General features: G+C 35.3%; 3 protein-coding genes across 7 annotated transcripts; 1 reads left to right on the forward strand and 2 right to left on the reverse strand.

The window, feature by feature from the left end:
* Nucleotides 1-674: 674 nt before the first annotated feature.
* LOC106673286 lies at nt 675-3,136 on the reverse strand. 3 transcript variants are annotated; one of them, XM_014405368.2, is made up of 2 exons: nt 2,603-2,969; nt 675-1,068 (listed from the first exon to the last, which is right to left on the reverse strand). In XM_014405368.2, the coding sequence occupies exons 1-2, from the start codon at nt 2,729-2,731 to the stop codon at nt 769-771; spliced, it is 429 nt and encodes a 142-aa protein (XP_014260854.1). In that variant the 5' UTR covers nt 2,732-2,969; the 3' UTR covers nt 675-768. The 3 variants fall into 3 exon arrangements, with proteins under 3 accessions (XP_014260854.1, XP_014260856.1, XP_014260855.1); XM_014405370.1 differs by lacking the exon at nt 675-1,068 and adding an exon at nt 1,204-1,453 and having other exon boundaries at nt 2,603-2,997; XM_014405369.1 differs by lacking the exon at nt 675-1,068 and adding an exon at nt 1,208-1,462 and having other exon boundaries at nt 2,603-3,136.
* A 2,424-nt stretch (nt 3,137-5,560) lies between these two features.
* LOC106673283 (NADH dehydrogenase [ubiquinone] 1 alpha subcomplex subunit 10, mitochondrial) lies at nt 5,561-8,487 on the forward strand. Its single transcript, XM_014405364.2, has 6 exons — nt 5,561-5,659; nt 5,735-5,920; nt 5,981-6,294; nt 6,353-6,439; nt 7,821-8,311; nt 8,370-8,487. Exons 2-6 carry the CDS (start codon nt 5,745-5,747, stop codon nt 8,460-8,462), a joined length of 1,161 nt encoding a protein of 386 aa, XP_014260850.1. The 5' UTR covers nt 5,561-5,659; nt 5,735-5,744; the 3' UTR covers nt 8,463-8,487.
* Nucleotides 8,488-9,121: 634 nt separating this feature from the next.
* On the reverse strand, nt 9,122-14,671 carry LOC106673277 (nuclear pore complex protein DDB_G0274915-like). Of its 3 annotated transcripts, none has more exons than XM_014405356.1 (8): nt 14,403-14,671; nt 11,999-12,388; nt 11,747-11,943; nt 11,485-11,685; nt 9,816-11,426; nt 9,651-9,686; nt 9,350-9,434; nt 9,122-9,291 (listed from the first exon to the last, which is right to left on the reverse strand). In XM_014405356.1, exons 1-8 carry the CDS (start codon nt 14,492-14,494, stop codon nt 9,288-9,290), a joined length of 2,616 nt encoding a protein of 871 aa, XP_014260842.1. In that variant the 5' UTR covers nt 14,495-14,671; the 3' UTR covers nt 9,122-9,287. The 3 variants fall into 3 exon arrangements, with proteins under 3 accessions (XP_014260842.1, XP_014260841.1, XP_014260843.1); XM_014405355.1 differs by having other exon boundaries at nt 11,747-11,946; XM_014405357.1 differs by lacking the exon at nt 9,651-9,686 and having other exon boundaries at nt 11,747-11,946; nt 14,403-14,670.
* Nucleotides 14,672-17,661: the final 2,990 nt, after the last annotated feature.

Raw genomic sequence — 17,661 nt, forward strand, 5'->3', positions numbered from 1 at the left:
TACTGACAGGAAGAGAAGGAGACTGCACATTTTATGTTTCTGTGAAGGAGTAGATGCAGGTCCTACTAGGACAGGAAAAACTGCACTAAGGATCCACTATGGAGGCTGATTAACAACCTGAAGCTGGCAAGTGAGTTACAAAAAACAGGGGAGCACAATAGACCTATTCAAGTTGAGGTTCAGTAGGCCTTGTGGCTGCCTCTTTTATCCCTATCCCTATCGTTGTCTCTTCTGACCCAGAATTAGGTAAAAAGATAAATTAATAATAAAGTTACTCCTTACTTAACAAATTTGATTATAAACCAAATGGCAAGTTTTTAGGATAATTGTTAAGTTTTCATGTAAAGAAAAGTTAATTGTTTATTTCTACAATGTTCGTTTGTAGAAAGGACAGATCGTACACATCAACAATGCTTAATATACAAGGTAAAAATTTCCAAGAAGTGATTAACTGGCCCATATTTCTTTCAAATCACACGTCCTTTCCTCGTGTATATATAATATGGCCTATTCCTAGTCCAGAATCTGCAGGATCCACGTAAATATGCTCAAGAGCTTCTCCGCCTCATATCACCGATCATCTATTTTTAATAATTCTACATGCTAGTTATAAGCTTTATGACATTTATGACCCTTAAGTAATTTGCACATGTGCTAAACACATATCAGACAACTTTTTCTTTTTCATTTTTTTAATTTATTATTTATTCATTTTTAATCAGCAGTTTATTTAAGGTTTTTTTGTTTTTTTGTTTTTTATGAAATGAGTTATCTGTTGCCCTGCTGCCTGGTGGATGGTTGCCGCGTATTCTGAGTGGTCATCACTTTGGTCGTCTGCTCATATGCGGTGTGATGCTCTGTCCTCTCTGACTTTTCCACTTTCTCCTTCGTCTGTTCCTCCTTCGCCTTTTGCTCTGCCTCCCTTGCGGCTGAGAGTGCCTTGTCTAACGCACCAGGGTTTTTAGCGGCGCAACATAGCATCGCTAGGTCGAAAGGCGTCATGTTGTTAGACGGAGATGGTGCCTGGATCTTTTTTAGGAGCGATGGCTCGCCGAGTACATCACAGATCTATAAATTTCCTTTAAGCTGTTTTAAACAAGCATTTGTCGTTCCTTAAAATATGTTTTTTTCCTTAATTAATTTTAATTCGCTAGCGTTATTTTGTGCTCCCTATAAAGTCTAGTTTAAGAATGAATTAAAAAAAAAATTGTTTTAAATAGTGAATTTTTTTAATTTATTGTTTTTTGCCCTGGTCTTCTGGCATGGATTCGCCAGGTGGTTTGTTGGCGTTGGCGGCGTTCTGTGCTCTGGCTGCATTGGCGGCATCCTGGAACGCTCCAGGGTTTTTCGTAGCGCAGCACATCATTGCCAGGTCGAACATGGTCGCTGGACCGGTCTTCTGCCTGTCCTGAATCCTCTTGAGGAGTTCTGGGTCGCTGAGCACCTCGCAGATCTGCAACACCTTTCAACTGGTTACCCGAAGGCCAAAAGAACAGTGACAATAGACAATTTGTTGTTTTAAGCAAGACCATCTTTGACTTAGACCCAGTATATACCAGTGTCGCCAACATTTCAAGTTAAAAAAAATCCAACCAATTTTTATTTAAAAAAATTTTTTTTTTTTAACTTCCTCCCCAACTAAAAAAGAGAGATATTGATTGAATGAGAGAGATAGAGTGAGTGAGTGAAAAATATGGAGTGTGAGAGAGAAAGAGATAGTGAGTGAGTAAGAGTGAAAGATAGTGTGTGTGTGTGTGTGTGTGTGTGTGTGTGTGTGTGTGNAGAGAGAGAGAGAGAGAGAGAGAGAGAGAGAGAGAGAGAGCGAGAGAGAGAGAGAGAGTAAATGAGGATGAGAGCCACACAAAATACCAAGACCAACTTAGACTTTACAAATTGTCGAGAATTTCTTTTGTTCAGGAATCTTTCACCTTCTTTCACTAATAAAAATGGAATTTTAGATCAATCTATATTTTTCTTTAGTATTTAGTATAATATAACCACTGGATAAAAATCAGTGAAAAGTTGGAATAAAACATTAATTAAATCTAAAAAAAAAAGAAAAAAAAATGATTTGAAACCCTCTGGAAATCAGAATACCCCCACCCCCAGCAATGATTAGTTCAGAACAATGTACTTATTCTGTTTGTTAAAGATAAACAAAATAAATAAGAGCAGAGCACAAAATGCTCTATTTTTTTCCAATTTTCAACTCTAGAAGTAGACGATTGATATTTCATTGTAGAATAAAATTTAATGACCCCTCCCACCAAGAACCTAGCACATTTGTAACCTAACCCTAGAAATAACCTTACGAAATTATTTTCAGTGAAATTTTTGAATAAAGTTTAAAACTTTTATCATGCTTTATTTAACATTAAATGTAATTATTCGTGTAATTATACATTTTTAAAATATGATCTTGTGTTTACTGATCATGCTTCTTTGGGTTTTTTTTTTTTTTTTGCAGGGTATGGAGGGGGAACGGAAATTAAACTAGAGCACAAAATAAGCTAGATTTATCAAATTCATTTAAAGAAACTGTGATTGCTTTTTTTAATTTTTCAATTTTATGTTTTAATTATAATATAAATCAAAATGTTACCATTCTCATGACGAAGTAGGCCCAAAGGAGGTCCTCCTTCTGGATGCCGGCCGGATATCGTCCCCTGCCGTCGTTGAAATCGTATTTGTACTTGTTGCAGGAGCAACGCGGCATCTTTCCCTTACCCATTTTGTCTTCGAACTGCTTTTTTTTATATACCGGCCTGGCCCCCGGCTTCACTCCATCCGCGCCTCTCACGCCTTTTTGAACCAAAGAGCCACGCGCTTTTCTTTTCTTTTCTTTTTTTTTCGTCTCCTACCCACCAACGGTTTTTTTCCTCGCTACATGTGTGCTTGTTGAATTTAATTAACCATCAGCCGACCATATGGGACGGTCGTTTTTTATTTTTTTTTAATTTAGCTTTTTTTTAAGAAAAATCTCTCCTGACGGTCGGACGCATTAATTGATATATATATTAAAAAAAATCAAACGTGAATAAAAAAAAGACTCCGTTATGACAGCTCTTTCTAACGGTTCACTTAGAACTGTCGGAAAGTAAAAAAGAAATACTTTTTCCCCGTTTTACCAAAATAAATACAATTACATTTAAAAAAATCATGAAAACGATGATACATTGAAATATGATTTTCTTTTAACTTACGATGTTTAATATAATTTTAATTATTGAAATGTCTTGAGATGTTGGTCACTTTGAATCCGTGTTTGAAATGGACCAAGAGGAGGCAAAACCATTGCTGACAACACAAAAAACAAAACAGATCTAGTAATGTATAGGACACTTGGGGCAGACAGGTTTTACCCCTCCACCTTCCTTGGCGTCTGGCGAAAAAGACAGTTTTTACCCCCTCTTTTCCTCCTTCCAGGCATCCCCAACATAGTCGTCGGGTCTGATGGGGCTTACAATTGACGTCACTTTTGTTAAATTCAACGGGGGGGGGTTGACGAGGGTTGTTTTCACCCTTATTTTTTTCCTTGTGACGTCACTTTTTTAAAAACACCATGGGGGTTTGACGATGGTTGTTTCCACCCTTATTTTTACCTTGTGACGTCACCACGCCGGTAATCTGACCGCGCCTATATGTTCTTGCATGCTTTGCCCACCCTTTCTACTTGGCGAACATGTTTGTGCATGTCTCTTTCGTCACCATGCCGTTAATCTGACCACGCCTGCATCATTGAGCATGCCTCGCACACAAAGTATTATAGACCGTTCTTTGTATATTGTATTTTTTAATTTATCTTATTTTTAATTTGATAAAGATGACATTAAATTAGACCCCATTTTATCAGTCGCCGTAATTTAGAGTATTATGTTCATTTTAAATTCATTTTCTCCTCCTCTTTTTTCAAATCGGGTTGAAACTTCCAGTCAAATTACCCTCTCATAATTAATAACATCTTTAAACATATAGAACTTCTTCTAAGTAAATTAATCCAATAAACTTTCAGTCAAATAAAATAACCCTCTCATAATAAATAATGAGAAACAAAAACATAATGAAATACTTCTAAATAAATTAACGCAATATATTTCTAGACTAATAAAATAACCCTCTCAAAATAAATAACGAAAAACAAAAACATAAAAAATTCTCCTAAATAAATTAACGCAATAAACTTCCAGTAAAATAAAAATCTAATTGTCTAGCCGACGTATTTTGACATGTCCATAAGGTAAGGAGTTATAGTCCTCATACTTAACTCTTTTCATTAAATTTATTCTAAGTTTATTTTCCTGCATTGATGCAAAATTATGTTGTTGTGTAATTTTAATGTTTTTACTTTTTAAAAATGTTTTATTCTGAGACTCTTCGTCTGTCAAAATCATATTTCTAATTGCAACAAAATTTATTAGTTGCAGATTCTCCCAATTTAATTTAATTCCCTTTATTTTGCAGACATTTACTATTTTGTTCAATTTTGTACTTTTGGCGGAGTAACCGTAATTTTTTGGACCACCCGAAGCAAATTCGATGATAAAACTCCCTTTGCCGTACTCTAGGAGCTCGTTAGTAAGATCCTCTAAATAATTCCCCACAGGTGGTTCCTATTCTATAGACTGAGTTCTTTTTATATACAATCGAGTCCGTATCATAGTACAAAACTATCATCTAATTTTTAGAGGTAGTTGTACAGTATTAGGCGGGCTTGAGTGGTAGTATAAGCAGCAATTGCTACATTCACAATTTGAGAAGGGTATCTTCCTTATTCTCCCAGTTGACACAGGTGACATTATCATTGATTTCCTGAATATAATTCACAATGTAGTTGGAATTTATAAGCATGTCATATAACTGAGAGGGAACATTCAGAGATGCTTGATTTGAGCAATTCACGAAATTCATACTCCCATAGGTGGACAATATTGTACCCCATACTTTTTAAATAATCCAGCCGTTTTAGGGTATCATTATACCTAGTATTCATTGTTTCAGTACATGTCTCCTGACGGTCGGACGCATTAAATGATATAAAAAAAATCAAACGTGAATAAAAAAAAGACTCTTCGCCATGACAGTTCTTGCTAACAGTTCACTTAGAACAGTCAGAAAATGAAAAAAAAAAACTTTTCATACTCCAACAAATATTACAACATACGAATAGAAAAAGATACAGTAGCAGCGAGGACATAAATACCATTAAATCGCATCCGAAATGGCCTGTGATATCCTCAAGTTTTAAACTTCACCCTCAAAAACCAAAGACTCATAAGTATCTGCAATTGCAGACTAATCGGGGTTTCAGGGCGGTAAATATCAATAACTTGATAGAAAGGTTAAAATTTTATTGGTGTCTCGAAATTGGAATAGCCAATTGGAAATCGACTATATCGAACAAAGGACAACACAAAAACAAAACAGGACGTTATAATTAATATACCTTACTTATATTAAATCCAGATTAAACACTTTTATAATTTATTGCCTTTTATACAATTTAAACATTTTTTTTAAAAACGTAGGATGATTTTATACGTTAAAATTTATTTGGGATTGTATTTTGCAATTCAGGCGGGAAAGTATAAACAGCTGATTTATTATATGAAGGTTCGGCGTAACCTCTTTTGTACAGCTGATCAGGATTTTTCAATAGGGGGTATTTTATTTATATTTTTTTCCCGTGGAAAAACACAAAAAAAATCGAATTTCCTTATTAAAAAAATAATTTTAGTGTTAACAGTATGTCGTTGATTGGTTTGGCGATGCGGTTGAGCCGGCCCGGGCCCATGGTCGCCCTGGCTAGGACGGTATACGGAAAGGCGTACCGCGACATGGACAAGAAAAAGGATTATTACGATTATAAGAACAAAACTTACCCGTTATGGTATAGCATGCTGTTCGATAGCACTACATCAAGGTATGTAGAAAGGTTTAAAGAAGGATTTTGTATTTGTAGTGTTTTCTTTTTTTGTGCCAGGTTCGACGAGAACACCAAGCTTATCGTGGTCGACGGACCCGTTGCGTCAGGTAAGACGGAATTCGCAAAAAAACTCGCCGAAGAGCTCGATATGTACCATATAGAAGACGCCCACATGGATTTGAGGTATATCAACCCGTACGGGTATGATATGAGACAGCTTGACCCCCAGCTGCCCGAGTCTGTCCGGTCTTACGACGACAAAAACTTCTGCAGGGACCCTTTTCATATGAACGCTGCGGCTTACCAGTTTTGGATGTACAGGCTGCGCTATTCGTTGTATGTCGACGCGCTCGCCCATGTCTTGAGCACAGGTAACGCGCATTATACTATATAATAATTTCCAGGTGTAAATTTTTGTATCGTTTTAAGGGCAAGGTGTCATCATTGAGAGGTCGCCGTGGAGTGATATGGTTTTCGTCGAGGCCATGACTAAAAATGGCTACATGAGTAAAGAAGGTACATTTCATCTATCATACTAATTTTTATAAAATAACAAGTACAATTAAGGCTGATATGGCGAATAAGGTTCCTGTGAATGTAAATTCTGACGAGATCCAATGAAAGTGTTTATTTTGGCAGCGAAGTGCATGTCAGAACACAGAATTTGGTTTTTTGTGGGTTCTGACATTGTATTTAGAGGGGTTTGGTTTATTTCAAAATAATTATAAAAATTATATATTCTTATAATATTAAGAATCGGTTTTTGTTGGAAGTGAAAGGCAAAAACTATCACAACAGATTATTTAGAGATTGTGAGATGTGGTCTGGTGTGATGTAGGTTTAGAAAAACATTTTCTTTAGTGTGCCAATATCTTTATTTAGATTATCTTCTGGGCTTAGGATTTATAAACATTGTTTAAATTATGCTAATACATGTGAGACGCAAAAATGAATTTATACAATGATGTACGCAATATACAAATTTTAGGGTCAATCAAGTGAATCAATTTGTACTCACTCAGTGTGTGTTTTCTGTGTCATTGTTGTGTCGTGTTAGTGAGATTGTTTTTTTATTTGTATGTTTGATTAAAAGGAGTGGGTGGAACGAAGTAGGGAAAGAAATCCATTTTTCTATGCGATGGCTTCTTTGGGTGAAAGGGACTGACAATTAAAAAAAATGGGTAATGGTTTGTCGTTCGGGTCTAGTTATTAGCCTTTCAGGATTATTGTAGACTGGGATTATTTGGGAAAGAAGAGATAAATTGTTGATGAATTAGGCTATGTGGAGTGTGATGATTGTTTTAAATGTTTTTTTTTTTTTTTAATATTCAATCAATTATTCTTTTTATGTAAGGTCTCAGTTAAGATGAAAAAGTTAGTGTCATGAGCGGGATTCTTACCCTTCACCTTCAGCTATCGTGACAAGTGTTTAGAGAAGGGGCGTACTGAGCGGAAGGTTTTACAAACGATTAAATGAAAAATTACTTTTAAAAGGTAGACAAAAAATTAAATAATTTCCGACATTAACAGAAAATATGTGGTGTAACCAGGTTGTTCTGAGGATTTCGGACATACTTGTCAGAACAAAATTTCAAAAGAATTCACATCCAATTGTAACATTAGCATTAGAGATTTTAATAGTGTCAGAACCCTTTCTTATCATCAAATTTAAGGAATTAAAGGATTAAATTTGGTTTCTGTGGTTCTACCACACCTGACCTCGCTCTTTCAGGTTACTAATTTCAAATAAATTACGGTTATGTTAATATTAAATTTACGTTTTGAGTTCATTTTCCAGGAAAAATCAGGTAAATTGTTAACATTGTACTCCATATGTAAGAAAATTAATCTTTATTCCTTTTTTAAAATAAATTAATTTTTTTTTGTCTTTTATTAGCGAAAAGTGTTTATAATGTAGTAAAGAAGAGTACAATCATTCAGTTGATGATGCCTCACCTTGTGATCTATCTCGACATGCCAGTGAGCAAGGTGAAAGAGAATATTGTTATGAGGGGCCGGGATCACGAGGTGAATTCGAAGGCGTTGACTGATGATTACCTCCTCGACATCGAACAAGAGTACAAGTGTACTTACCTTCCCGAGATCTCGACCCATGCCGAGTTGTTAGTATACGACTGGTCGGAAGGCGGTGACGTCGAGGCAGTCGTTGAAGACATAGAGCGAATTGATTTCGACCGTTACACCAAGTACGACAAAAAGCTTATCGACTGGAAAAAGCCCAAGGAGAACATATGGGCCGAGTTCAGGCGCAGGTACGCCGACCAGAAGGACGAGCTCATGGAACAGTTCGACATACCACTTTTCGACGCTCCTGAACTACTCGCACCGGGAGAGGACGTCAAAGTTTGGACCGAAGTATGGTATTCGGTAAGTCTTAAATTTCAAATTTACGTACTGTTAATATTTAATATTGTTATTTTTCAAGGCACCTGGGATGGAATATAAACAAGGCTACAACATACATAAAGGGGAAAGCATATTGTTTAATACCAGAGAAGATAAATATGTACCATATTAATTTATAAAATAAAATGTAAATAGCCAATAAAAAATAAACTTGTTTAATAATAAAAAATAAATAGATTATTATCAAGCTGATCCATGGTAATTATAATAAAAAAATTAAATATATCATACCGGTCATTCCAGAAATCTATTCCTCGCTCAGGCCCTTGGTCTAATATCATCCATGTCATTGAAATCATAAACTTCAATAATCATTCCATAAATTCAAAGTAGATTTTTTTCCTTTTATATAACAGAACACAAGCTATTTCTTTCCTGTCTTGAGAATAAATTAAATAAAGACAAGTGTTTCTATTTACATAATTAAAAATACAATATTACAATGTACCTTTAATTTTCGACAAAGGTAAGAAAAAAATTACAACACTATCGTACAAAGCATATTATGCTGTAAGTCATGAATGCTTTCCATAAAAAACTTATCTCTGTATTTTATACTTTTAATCGCCTGGAACGCTGAAATGGAACCAAATGTTGAATAAATTTAAACAAATTTCAAGGCGTAAAATGCAAAATATACTTTATTCACTATTTACATTATTTTAAAGTATAATTTTTTTAAACCTTTTTATTTAATTTATTAATGTATTTCAAAGAGATAATAAAAACAAATAAAAAGTTTAAAAAAAGAAAGAAAGAAAATAAAAGATGGTGAGAAAAAAAACTTATATATATTTTTAAAAAAATTCAATGTTGACGCTTATTAAGTGCAACCCTTGAAAACAAAGTCCAGCATAGGAAAAACAAAAAATAAATACAAATTGGATTTTGTTACTTTTTACAACGTCCTCTACGATCTCACCTTAGCGCTGGTATTTCACCTGTGAAGGACAATTGTATTAATCACAGGTTACGGTTTTAACGGAAGGAGGGATTTACCTGGTGAATGTTTTCTTACGATTGCGCATGTGACGGCTCCTTGCTGTCACGCTACCACTTCCCATGTTGAACATTTGCCCTCCAACTGCGACAGAAATAAATAAGTGATAAATTGTTTTAAAAAAATAAACTTATGAAGTAAAAAATGAACAAAAAAGAAGTTTGTTTATTAATTAATTTTGGTGGTTAATTGACAATAAAAGCTGGAGGGAATAATAGACATGGATTTTATTACTCAATGGTTAGTTTAATTAATTATTCATTGGGGGAAGGGATTTGGCGTGTTCGATGTACAACTCACCACCCGGTACAAATCCTCCAGTAGGAAAGCTAAAACCTGAAATTTATTTAGTACTTTATACCTTATCCACTTCTTAATTAATAAGAAAACAAACCTTAATCAGATTTAAAAAAAATTATATATAAATTTAAAAAAACAGTAGAAGCTATTTTGTTTTTGGCTAACCTCCAGCGTTAAACGAGAATGGTTGAGCAGCGTTAGTCGTCTGGTTCTGTTGCGCGCCAAACTGGAACATACCGGGAGGTTGTTGGGGCTGTTGTGGCGTGCTCGCCGTGAAGTTGAAAGCAGGCTTGGGCGTTGACTGGGCACCGAATGTGAACGGCGTTGACTGGTTGAATGATGAGCCAAAACTCTGTGTCGCAAAATTGGACGTCGGAGTTCCAAATGTTGGCGCCGTTTGCGTAGTACCAAACTGCGGGGCTGAAGAGGCTGGCTGCGCCGCACCGAAAGTAGGCATCGAAGTCGATCCGAATGCCCCCGTTGTTGATGTCCCTGGCGTGCTGAAGCTCGGTGTGAACATACTACTGTTAAATGTAGACACAGTCGTTGACGGCGTCGCAGCTGCTGTGCCGAAAGTCGCTGTGGGGGCTGACGGTGTGCTGCTGAACGAGGATGTCGACGCTGCTGTGAAATTGAAAGCCGTTGACTTAGCTGGCTCTGAAGGTTTTCCGAACTGAAACTTGAAGCCGCCTTTCTCTTCAGGCTTCTGTGCGCTGAAGTTGAAACTCGAAGAGGGCTGGGTGAAAGACTGACCCGTCGTCGTGGTCGTTGGGGTAGCATTGAAAAGAGAAGAACTGGATGTTGTCGCAGAAAATAGATTACCAAAACCTCCTGATTCTCCAGGCTTCGTACTTGTAGTACCAAACTGAAACTGCGGCTTGTCTGTTTTACCACTGCCGAATGGAAAATTTGGCACGGCCAGTGTTGTACTCTTGTTAAATGTAAAACCACCTGCTGTGGAAAAAGATGTTTTATCAGGTTCTTTTTCCGGAATTTTCTCCACGGCTGGACTTGTGAATGAATTTGACTGGGTAGCAGTAAAAATCGACTTTGTCATTGCCATGGTTGCACCAAATTTCGGTGCTTCTGTTGTAGTTGATGAAAAAACAAACTTTGGTGTTTCTACAGGATCTTTCTGCACTGGAGCAGTGATTCCAATCAATTTAGGTGCTTCTTTTTTCTCCGGCTCTTTTGTTTCCTTGTCTTCCTTAGCACCGAAAACAAAACTCGACATTTTTGGTGTAGAATCCGAAGAAGTCGTCGTACCAAATGAAAATCCGACAGGAGCGACTTGCGTTGTTGAAGTCGAACTCGTCGGTGTTAAATTGAACTTGCTGACATCAACCGGCGTTGTAGGAGACATTGGCGTGACTGTCTTGGTCGAATCATCTTTAAATTTACTCGGCTCCGGAGGTTTGATGAAGTTTAAATTTACCTCAGGCTTGGAGGCAGATGTTGCAGCTGAGGTCGCCATAAATGAAAACGAAGAACTGGCAGCACTGGTGGAAATGGCAAATGGCGTTGTAGAGTCAGACGGTTTCATACTTGTCTGTTCGGCTTTCTTGGCGAGCTGGGCAATTGTGCTGAGCTGGAATCCAGACAAGCCTGGTGACTCCTGCTTTGGCGGTGGCGCAGCCGATGGCGGTTCTTCCGGACCCATCAGCCCTGGCTTCGGAACTGGCGTCATTTCTGGATAAACATGTGCAAACTTACTCAGCGCCGACAACAAAATGGTCTTCGCCGCTGCATCGGTCACATTCCTTTCTCTAATAGGAGCTAAACAATAAAAAAATAAAAAATTACTTGCAATTGACACTTATATTACACAACTCACAGCGTCTCCTGTAGGTTTCTTCTTGAGGGGGTACAGCAGGAGGTTGGACGATGACTTTCGCCTGGACAGGAGCCGGTTTCGGAATATCTTCAACTTTATCCGTACCAATGCACTTGTCTTCCATTGTGTCCGTCATCTTCACTCGCATCTCCTCCTTGACCTTATCCATACTCTTTTCTCTCTTTCTGCTCATCTTCACACCTGCAAATTATTATATTTAAAAAAATAAAAAAATACGAGGGGGAATTATTATAAAAGTTACGTTTGCGACGGACGGGGACGAGGTGGTAAAGCCCGAGCAGACCGACGCTTGAGCTGAGCGAGCTGAGTATTTCGTTGTTCCTACGTTTTGGCTGAGGACCGGCTGTGTCGTTCGGTAAACGCGACCTCTTACCGTTGCGATTCTCCTCCCCATTCGGTACATCCTCTCTGTTATTTGTATTTCTTTCATTACCGCTCCTACTATATAATTTATTATTATTTTTGTATAATATATAATTTGGAATTGTCTTACTTCTGATCAGCATCGATGAAACTGTCGTTCTCAAGTTGAGACATATAAAGGTTGTGATGATGCTCTGATTTGCTCCTTTTGAACGAATCTTCACTTTCATCGACCCGCCCGGAAGCACGCTTCCTCCATATTTCCTTGAGTGCTTGGACCACGTTGCGAGACGATTCGCCTTTCTGGCTCGCTTCTTCCCGCGATTCATCAATCGAAGAGTCGGACAGGCCAGTGAACCGGCTCCCGGGCTTTGACAAGCGTATCTTCACCTGTTTAGGCGTCATGGGGTTCCTGACGGACGCCTCTTGTTGGTCGCCAAACCACGGGAACTGGCCTACGCCGAGCCGGTCGCTGTCGCTGTTGTGCACCCAACGCTTACCACCCTCATTGCTCAATGAACTGTAAGATCAAGATATCTCTTTTATAAATTATTTTGACCCATCATATACTCTCTATACTATACCATATATATATAATACTATATACAATCATATAAATACATATTAGCATAATAAATATTTAAAAAATCAGTAATTGTACATGTCTGCTCACATCAATGCAAATGTAGATAATATTAATGAGCAAATGGAAAAAATAAATGCCAACATACATTTCATGTGTTTATTGGGTTGATTCTTTAATTAATGCAGGTTTTGGTGGGGGGGGAGAAAAAAAAAACATATTCGCAGGTGCTTGTCAAGTCAAATCTAATTTATGTATTATAATAATACTTTTAACTGTTACCTTTTCTGCAAAACATTTTAATTTATATTAAATTTTAGAAGAGTGAGGACCTGCCAAATTAAATATGTACACACTAGATTCTCTCCTTTTTATTATAAGTAGATTTTTTATTATAACTAACTAGATTCTCGTCTAATTTATTTGTGCTGATATGAAGATCCAACCTAAGGAAGCATTAGCCTTGATGCTCGGTGCAGCAATGGTTTCATAGATTTCAATCTCAAAGACAGGGAAGGTCAAGGTAGGCCTTCCGTTATGGGCGATGACAGACTCAAAACGTTGATTGAAGAAAATTTGTATTGACCAATCAACCATTCGCCATCTGAAGGAAATTGGTAAAGAAAAGCAGCTCTTTTCAATCGCTCAATCTCAATCAATCGAAAAGTGATTACATGCAAACTGACCGAGGCCGAAAGAAATCGACACTTTGAAATTTGCACGTCTCTTATCTCGTGCCCATGTCTTAGATCGAATCAACACGTGCGATGATAAATGGATTCTGTACAATAACAGGAGACAGGTTGGGCAAGGATGAAGCGCCAAAACATTTCATGTAACCAAATCTGCACCCTAAAAAGGTTTGGAGTACTGCTGGGGTTGTTCTCTATATTTTCCTGAATTATGTGTAGTATTTAATGACCATTAATTAATAATTATTTGGTGATCATGAGATGCAGTCTTGTGTGATGTAGGTTTAGAAAAAACATTTTCTTTACGGTGCCGATGTTTGGATCTTTATTGAGATAAACATTGTTCAAGTTATACAAATACATGTAAGATGTGAAAGTGAATTGAAATGTAAACAATTTAGAATAGGTTTAATCTAAGTGTTTGTATTCTCTCTAAGTATGTGTTTTCTGATAAGTTGTGTCATTGTTGTACGTTGTACAATGGGTAGTTATTATTATATAGTATATGTATTATGTATGCTCTTGTCATAATGGCTCTGGGTAATAACTCTGTGAAGTAGCCCTTCAGCCATGTTTATTACTGTATGAAGGGTACGTTGTGATGTAAATTTGATGTAGTGATCTGTGTTTGTTTTTACAGCAATCTGTGATCAATGTGTTCCTTCACCACTGATTCAAAATCAAACACTAACACTCTCTAACACTCACAACAATGACACATCTTATCAGAAAACACACTTTGAGTGAACACATTGATTAAGCCTATTCTATCTTGTGTACATCATTAAATAAATTCATTTTCACAACTTACGTGTATTTGTTTAATTTAAACAATGTCTATAAACAACAGCCTCGAAGAGGATCTCAATAAAGGATGAAACGTTGGCACGATAGGGAAAATGTTTTTCTAAAACTACATCTCATTAAACCGCACCTCAAACTCTAAATAATCATTAATTAACGGTCACTAAATATTACACATTTACTACAGATATTTAATCATTTGTTTATTTCATTTTATTAAACAATTTTATTGTTTGTTAATATTGCGAAAGGTTTTGAGGGTTGACAGTGTCGTCCATCTTGCAGTTTTGCTCAGAGGGTGAAACTAAATATATTTTTTGATTTAAACAGATAAAAATATAGGGTACAGGTGGATTTCATTTTTGTATACAGAAGTAATTTTGTGGATATGTTCGGTAAGAAAAGGGTCGTGGTTTTTATTTTATATTTAATAATAGAACATTGATAAAACTCACTCGTCCAAATTGTCCTGAGACGTCTTGTTCGACCTCCTGGAGTCGTAGCCGGCGAAGAGGCCGCTCGCGCTCGCCTGGAACGGCCAGGACATCGTCTCTCCTGGTTCTCTTTAAACGCGTGTGTCGCAGATGTGAAGAATTGTCGGACAACTCGTGAAGCCCGTTCGCAAAGCGGGATCGACTAAATCGACTCGTTCATGAGATAACGGGGTGCGGCCGGCCTCGTGCCGCCATTATAACCCCTCGGTAGGTTACATTGCATATTACCGACAAATTTTCCCTCCAATCCAAAAATAAATAAATAAATAAAATAATATTTCCACCTATTTGCCAAAATATTTTAATTTCTAAATTAAATTTTTATCATCATTTATCCAACAAATTAAAACAAAAATAAATTAAATTTTTAAAAACAAAAATTTCAAGGCAGCCGTGGAGCATTTTGCCAGTTCCACTGAGAGCCCGGACATTTTTGTTCTTATCTAACAGAAAAAGATTCATGAAGAAAACTAATGTAAATAATTTAAAAAAAACGACGAAAGAAATATACCGTTGTGTAATTTACACTAAAGGAAATAAAAGTTAAGGTAATAAAAGTTAATAAGTTAAGTTTCTTGCAGGTCCATGCATGTGAGGATAATGAAAGGTGCCTCATCCCAAGGGGGTAGATTTTTATTTACTGTATTTTTATAATTTGATACAGAGGTCTGTTTAGATCTATATAATGTTTCAATAGTCATTTTATACAAATTAAATATAATTAAATAACAAAACTTTCATGTTTTAAAGAAAAAAGTAAAAAGATTCACTTATTGCATACCCATAAGGAAAGTGACACAAGTCCCACCACCATGTATCCACTAACCATCCCTAAAAAAAAAGTTTGTTCCTTTGTTTTTTACTTATGTATTAATTATGATTATTCGGAGATCGTGAGATGCGGTCTGGTGTGATGCAGGTTTTAGAAAAACATTTTCTTTATCATGTCAATGTTTCGACCTTTATTGAGATCATCTTCAGGGCCTTGCATTTATAAATATTGTTTAAATTTTACAAATTCATGTAGGATGTGATAAAAAAGATTATTTTTATTAATTATTTGGAGATTCTGAAATGCAGTCTGGTGTGACGTAGGTTTCTAAATTTTAAAATCTTAATTTTTAAACTCAATCATAGTATTTGTACTCACTCAAAGTGTTGGTTTTCTGTGTAAATATGTCATTACTGTGTGACACGTACACACAAAAAGATAAATTTATATCATTGTATAAATTCATTTTTTCACATCTTACATATATTTGTATAATTTAAACAATGTTTATAAATCCCAGGCCCTGAAGATGATCTCAATACGGATCAAAACATTGGCACGATAAAGAAAATGTTTTGTTAAACCTACGTCACACCAGACTGCATCTCAAGATCTACAAGTAATCATTAATTAACTGTCACTAAATATCACACACTTATGTGTACTTGCAATTATGGTTGTTGGCAATAAAAACAATCTTGATCCATCAATATTGTCTTTCATTTGTCCAAGGCAAACGAAAACAAAAAACTTTAAAAATCAAAAAATAATTGAAAAATGGCAAAAAGGAGGGAAAATTCAAAAGGTGAGGTTGAGATGGGAATTTAGTGTCCGAGTGGATGGAGGTCACGATAGCTCAAGTGGTAGAGCAGCGGCCTATCTAGCCAAAGATCGTGGGTTCGAATCTGACTTGTGAAGCTGCCTTTTTTATCTCAACTAAAAACCTTAATTAATTGAAAGATATTAATTGGTCAAGTGGACCACGAAACTAGTGAATTCAAAAAATAAAATTAAAAACATTGTGCTTGAGAGCAGGAGTTGTGAGCTCACAAATAGTTTTATACATTACAACAACAAAAAAAAAGAGGTAGCAGTATACATTCAATTTATTTGAATATTGATTATATAATTAGATAATATTAAATAATTTTTATTAGTACACTACTTTTAAAAATTTCTCTTCTTTAATTATATATGTATAAAAAAAATTAAATTGATCATAAGAAAGAAAGTAATTTATATCAATTTAGTTTTGGTATATTAATCTTAATCCTTCATTATTTGCATTGTTATAATGCATGGAACTGCTTACTTTAGAAAAAATAAATTTTATTGACGCATTTGTTCTTGTAGTGTAATTGATGTCCATAATGAGTTAATGTTTATGCTTATAAATATGAATACATGAATACATCAAAAATAATTGTTTCACTTTTAGCATCTTAAAATCAATTTCGAGTTGTTTTGTGTTGTACCTTCTATTTTAGCAATATTTCTATTAAACAATTTTTAGCAATTATTATAAGAAATTGTAGATTTTGTGGTACCACCCAAACTAAAATCCCATATGTTATCAACGATTGTACTAATGCAAACTAATCAGATCTCGTTAAATCTGGCTCAATAATATTTCTTAAAATTTTAAATTTATAAAATAATTTTCTAAACTTTTTTATCAAGGTAATCAATATGAAACTTAAAGTTTACTATCAAAAGTTATTCCCTAATATTTCACTTGTTTAGAAAATGGTACAATCAGGCAATTAGAGTCAAATGAATTTACACAGGAATGTAATACTATATTTTCGGGTAGATTTTGATTTGAGAGACTAAATTTAATGATTTTAGTTTTATGTGCATTTAAAAGTAAGAAATTACTATCTAACCATTTTTAATTACTATAATTTCATTGATAATATTTTTTATTTTATCGTAATAACTCTTGCCAGTAAGAAGTATAGCTGTATCATCAGCAACTCACAATACTTTACCGGAGAGTTTAGGTATAGTAAGGTTTTTAATAAGGAAGTCGTTAATGTAAATTACAAAAATAGTACAGGCCCTAATACACTTATCTGTGGAACACCCCAATTAATGTAATTGGAATTGTTAAAAGTTTGACTTATTTTCGTTGTTTGAGACCTATTTAACAAATGATTGTTGATGAAATTATATAGTATTAGTAGTATATAGTATTATACAGTATTTTAATGATATATAAGGTTGTTATATATTATATTTATATATTAGTAGTAGGTCGTATTTTATAAATTGTAAATTTATAAAATAATTTTCTAAATTTCTTTACCAAAGCATCAATATAAAACAAAGTTTAATTTATTATCGCAAATTATTCTCATATATTAAAAAATAGTAACAAATTAGTCTCAGAAATAGTACTGCTCTAAAACACTTCCCTGAGGACCCCCACAATTAATGCAATTGGAA

This window comes from Cimex lectularius, unplaced genomic scaffold (assembly GCF_000648675.2).
Source record: "Cimex lectularius strain Harlan isolate CLEC.00 unplaced genomic scaffold, Clec_2.1 scaffold14, whole genome shotgun sequence".
Lineage (NCBI taxonomy): Eukaryota > Metazoa > Arthropoda > Insecta > Hemiptera > Cimicidae > Cimex > Cimex lectularius.

Bases quoted from the DNA above. Each gene is read 5' to 3' on its own strand.
- LOC106673283 (XM_014405364.2), top strand. From the start codon at position 5,745: ATGTCGTTGATTGGTTTGGCGATGCGGTTGAGCCGGCCCGGGCCCATG. The intron at 5,921-5,980 runs GTATGTAGAAAG...TTTTTGTGCCAG, and splicing joins TTCGATAGCACTACATCAAG to GTTCGACGAGAACACCAAGC. The intron at 6,440-7,820 runs GTACATTTCATC...GTCTTTTATTAG, and splicing joins TGGCTACATGAGTAAAGAAG to CGAAAAGTGTTTATAATGTA.
- LOC106673277 (XM_014405355.1), bottom strand. From the start codon at position 14,494: ATGTCCTGGCCGTTCCAGGCGAGCGCGAGCGGCCTCTTCGCCGGCTAC. The intron at 12,389-14,402 runs GTGAGTTTTATC...TTGATCTTACAG, and splicing joins TCTCAGGACAATTTGGACGA to TTCATTGAGCAATGAGGGTG. The intron at 11,947-11,998 runs GTAAGACAATTC...TAAATTATATAG, and splicing joins TTCATCGATGCTGATCAGAA to TAGGAGCGGTAATGAAAGAA.
- LOC106673286 (XM_014405368.2), bottom strand. From the start codon at position 2,731: ATGGGTAAGGGAAAGATGCCGCGTTGCTCCTGCAACAAGTACAAATAC. The intron at 1,069-2,602 runs GTAACATTTTGA...GGAAATTTATAG, and splicing joins CCTACTTCGTCATGAGAATG to ATCTGTGATGTACTCGGCGA.